General features: G+C 31.5%; 1 protein-coding gene across 3 annotated transcripts in view; it reads right to left on the bottom strand.

Annotated features, from left to right (window-relative positions):
• The window catches only part of LOC116852269 (protein phosphatase 1 regulatory subunit 3C-B), a 162,704-nt gene that overhangs the window by 61,044 nt on the left and 97,283 nt on the right, over window positions 1-4,377 (bottom strand). For all 3 annotated transcript variants that reach the window (XM_032832461.1, XM_032832463.1, XM_032832464.1), the window contains exon 3: window positions 1,660-2,175. In XM_032832461.1, coding sequence (XP_032688352.1) covers window positions 1,660-2,175 — 516 coding nt within the window. The remainder of the gene's footprint in view (window positions 1-1,659; window positions 2,176-4,377) is intronic.

The raw sequence follows: 4,377 nt of genomic DNA, 5'->3' as shown, positions 1-4,377 counted from the left end.
ACGCCACCAGCCGTTAGTCAAGACTCCCAAATATACGTTTGAACATTTCGGTTGGCTCGGCGAGGCGTCAATGGATGCTTCCGAAATACCCAGAGTTGGGTCGAGTTGAGTTAGTTCCACTATAGTATATGTAACGGATACTATAGTGGAACTAACTCAACTTGACCCAAACCTGGACATTTCGGAAACACCCAGTGTGTTTCTAGCAGTCTGTAAAGCTGAACGGGATGTAATGCACACTGCTGGGAAATAACTTTTTTTTAAGACCCATTTATAAACTATTTTTTTTTTCAAAAAATACAGGTATTGAGCAGTCAAATTTCGAAGTTTTCAGACCTTAATATTATTATTTGAAAATTTGGCGAATTTTTGAAAAAAAATTCCGTTTTCTGAAACTCTTAATTTAACGCTAAATCTAAGTATATTTTTTTATTTTTTTAACTATTGAAGCATGTTTTTATAACTCTCAAGGATATGTCAACACCACTAAATAATTAAAAAATGCGATTTGATTAAAATGGCAACACGAAAATGACATCGGGGTGTGCCACACCCCATGTGACAAACTCGTTACGATTAGGAAGTGTGACCAGTAAGGGTTAACTTATATTTCTATCGAAAATTTCAGTTTCTTATATTTTAGCTCATACATAAAAGTTACCAAGTTTACAATTTTTCCGATTTTATATTATTTATTTTTAACGATTAAATATATAAAATGTATTATACTAAATAATTAAATATTTATCTAAATATATTTATTTAACTGTCTATGTAATTTTATCTATGTAATTTTATGTAATTCTGTGTAATTTTATTGTTTTACTATAAAAGCACAATTCTGTTATATTGATTTTTCTTATATAGCTTTATCCAATTTTTTAAACAAAATGAGACCTGCAGAAGGATACTTTCGCAAACATAAGAAATGAATAAACGGTGTATATCCAATTTCCGTCTGAGAAAAAAACCGAAATATATGAAACATGTATTTAAAGAACTATGGCTATTAAAATTCAGAAAACTAAAATTAAATATTTTATGCATCAGTATTCTTAAGAATGCTTGCGTTAGTAAATTGTGATTAGTCATCCCTGCTTGATAATAGATCAAGGTGTTTGAAAAATACACTATCTTATATCATTCCAATACACGTTCAAATTATGTTTTACGTAATTTTTATAAAGTGTAAAAACAAACCATTACTCACGACTAAGAATATCGTCGTATTATCAAAAAATACAAACAAGAGTGACATCACGTGTATATTTGATATGTGTGCGCACGTTCGATGGATATTAAGTTTTAAAATTAAACATATATTTCTCCCCGAAGAGAAAGGAGATACGCCATTAGTAGAAGAATTAAATTACAATTCAAATAAATGTTTAATATTGTATACAAAAGTGAAATTATGGTTGTATTAAAAAAACAGTTTAATGATTGAGCGTTATCGTTGACGCTTATTGTTAATCGTCATTGACAGTTAATTATCATTGGAATATTTTTCTAGATTTAACACACTGATGCCCAATAGTATATTTCAATTAGAGGCGATAATAATCATCGATTATTTATTGAGTGCTTTATTCACAGTCTGAACACAGTCAATAACTCAAGAAAAAACTATGTAAGATATACGAAAATTGAGAAATTTACCTCCTGCTTCTTGCGAACCAAATAATTTTTGCCATCGTTGTTATCCCACGACTCCTTGCCGTCAGCGCGGTATCGTACGCAAAACTCGACAACATTAGACGCCACCGGCAACGTCAGCCGGAAACGAAAGGTGTCATAGAGGATGAGGACCGATGCCCCAGGCTGCTCCACGTACGTGCAATGCACGTCTTCGTGAGTGGACCAGCAATCGCTGCTGGCCCTCACCACAACCTCCTTATCGTAGGTCAAGTTTCTGACCTTTACCGTACCCACTAAGCACTGCTCAGACTCCCGCACGATCACGTTCTCCAGACTGACGTTATCCTGATCGAGTTTGTGGCGGAAGGCGAGATAATCGCTCGCCGGCTGTGGGAAGGCCACCTGCCAAGGTGACGTAGTGTCCTGCGCCGTATCCTGATTCTCCTTCGACGCACGGAGCAAACCACCGGTGAGGCCTGCTACGTAAGCCGTGCTCCATAATGGTGGCACGTTGCTAGGTTCTGACATTACGCGAACCTGTGTGCGAAATTCGATGCGGGTAATATAATAAAAAATAAAAGAATTTAATAATAAAAGGAAAGAAAAATCGATTGGATGCAACCATGTTCCTGACAAATATAATTTGTAATAATAATTGTCATAATAAATAACAATGTACATAAATATAATTTGTTATCTAATGTATTAAAAATTAGAAAACTCCACGCCACACTTTTATCATACGTGTATTAGTTTCATGTATAGTCTGTTGCAAATCGGTTTGCATACTTTTTATCAAATAAAGTTACAACGCTTCAAGTTATCAGAATTGTAAGTCCCTGCTGACATGTATAAACAACAATTGCGTTTAAAAATATATAAAAATTATTTTTCAAAATAATGTTCTCTTAATTCAAAATAAATTTTTTCTCCCAAATTTCACAAATGTCATACTCTACAGTGTCGTCTCTTGTTATAATCGATTTCTGTACATACAACTACTCAAGTAGGAATTTACTACTGGCATCAAAGTGGCCCGATTTATAATAAACGTTACTGGCATAGTACCAGATACCAGTACGGATTTAGTATTGGTGCGATACTAGGATGATAGAAAAGGGTCAGTATCGGAAAACAGTACTGTCACAGTACTGAAAATCAGTACTGTACTAGTATAAAAAAAGTATTAATTCCTAGCATTGGGGAAATACCTATTCCCAGTACTGAGCCAGTATCGATTCCTAGTAATTTTTATTATTTGTACAATTGTTAATATCACAACTATATAGTACGGAAAGAAAGATCAGACCATGGCCGGGCTGGCTGCTCTCGTTTGTATTTATATATGTCAGGAAACCCATGTGAGATTCCATGTAGTTATTCGGACAGCACAAAATATTTATAAAACATTTACAAAATATTCATAAGATTTATTTCATTATTTTATAATTATTTATCAAAATATTTTATAAATATTTTTGTGATCTTAGATTTAATTAGATCATAAATATTATAAATTTAATTATTAAAATATATACATTATAATTTATATACATTTTTTTTCCTGAATTTTTCTTAAATTTCCCACTTTATTGTTTTACACGCTACTTAATTTAATTTAAATTGTAGCTTGAAAAATTTACTGACCATGCTAGGATTCGAACCTGAGATCTTTGCTTTTTGAGTCGTTCATCTTACCTACTGCGCCATTGTTATTTTGACTGAGAGAGCTTTATTTATTGTATATATATGGTATATCAATGTACAAAAACAAGTAATTTATTTAAAAGAAGAGAATAGATCCTTTCATATGTAAAAAGTATGTTTAAAAAGTATGTAAAAAGTATATTTATATAATTTTTACATTTTATAAGTATGTAAAAATATCTACTTGTTTTAAATACAAATACAAATAAAATACAAATACAATAACAAGTAAAATACAAATTAATCATTTTGTAAATTTAAATAAATGGTTTTCTGATGATAAAAGTAACTTTAATTTAAAATACAAAAAAGATACATTTAATATTTAAAATAATTTATTTAGGCTTATAAAATAATTTACTTCTAAAACAAGCAAATATTTATTTAAACACAATTTTTATATTAAAAAAAACTAATTTTCTTCTTGTAAGGAAAACATTTGCTTATTCTTATATATAGATGTTTTAAATCAAAGAAATCATTTTTTATCTACAAATTCATAATTTTATAGCTCATTTTACAAATTGAAAAAAAAATATTACTTTATATTTATTACATGTTTTCTAAAATCTAACAAATTTCTTTAAGTTAAGAAATTATATTTCATATAACAAAATATATTTTTTTAATTGCCGGCAAGCTGATAGTAAGGAGTTGATAGCGCTCCATCAAAAGAGTGAAAGGTAGGAAAGAGAGGACTAAAAAAGGAAGAAAGGGAGAGAGGAAGGATAGCAGATCAAGGAGCAGGAGGAGAGGACAGGAATAAAAAGAAAGAAGAAATAAAGGTGAAAAGGAGAAGCAAAAATAACGAAGGAGAGGGACACGTGGCAACGAGACAAAGACAAACAGAAGTGAAGTGAGACAGGGATATGGAGGCGTGAAGGGGATAAGACGAGAAAACACATAGTAATAAGGTAGGAAAAGTAGATGACGATAGTACCTACATAAGGTAACAGCAATAAAAAAGAAGGATAGGGCCAAGGACACGAGAGAGAGAGAGAGAGAGAGAGAGAGAGAGAGAGAGAGAGAGAG

This window comes from Odontomachus brunneus, unplaced genomic scaffold, assembly GCF_010583005.1.
Source record: "Odontomachus brunneus isolate Ranch 3 - 2012 unplaced genomic scaffold, Obru_v1 Obru_scaffold_210, whole genome shotgun sequence".
Classification (NCBI taxonomy): Eukaryota; Metazoa; Arthropoda; class Insecta; order Hymenoptera; family Formicidae; genus Odontomachus; species Odontomachus brunneus.
This window is presented reverse-complemented; position numbering and strand designations above follow the sequence as displayed.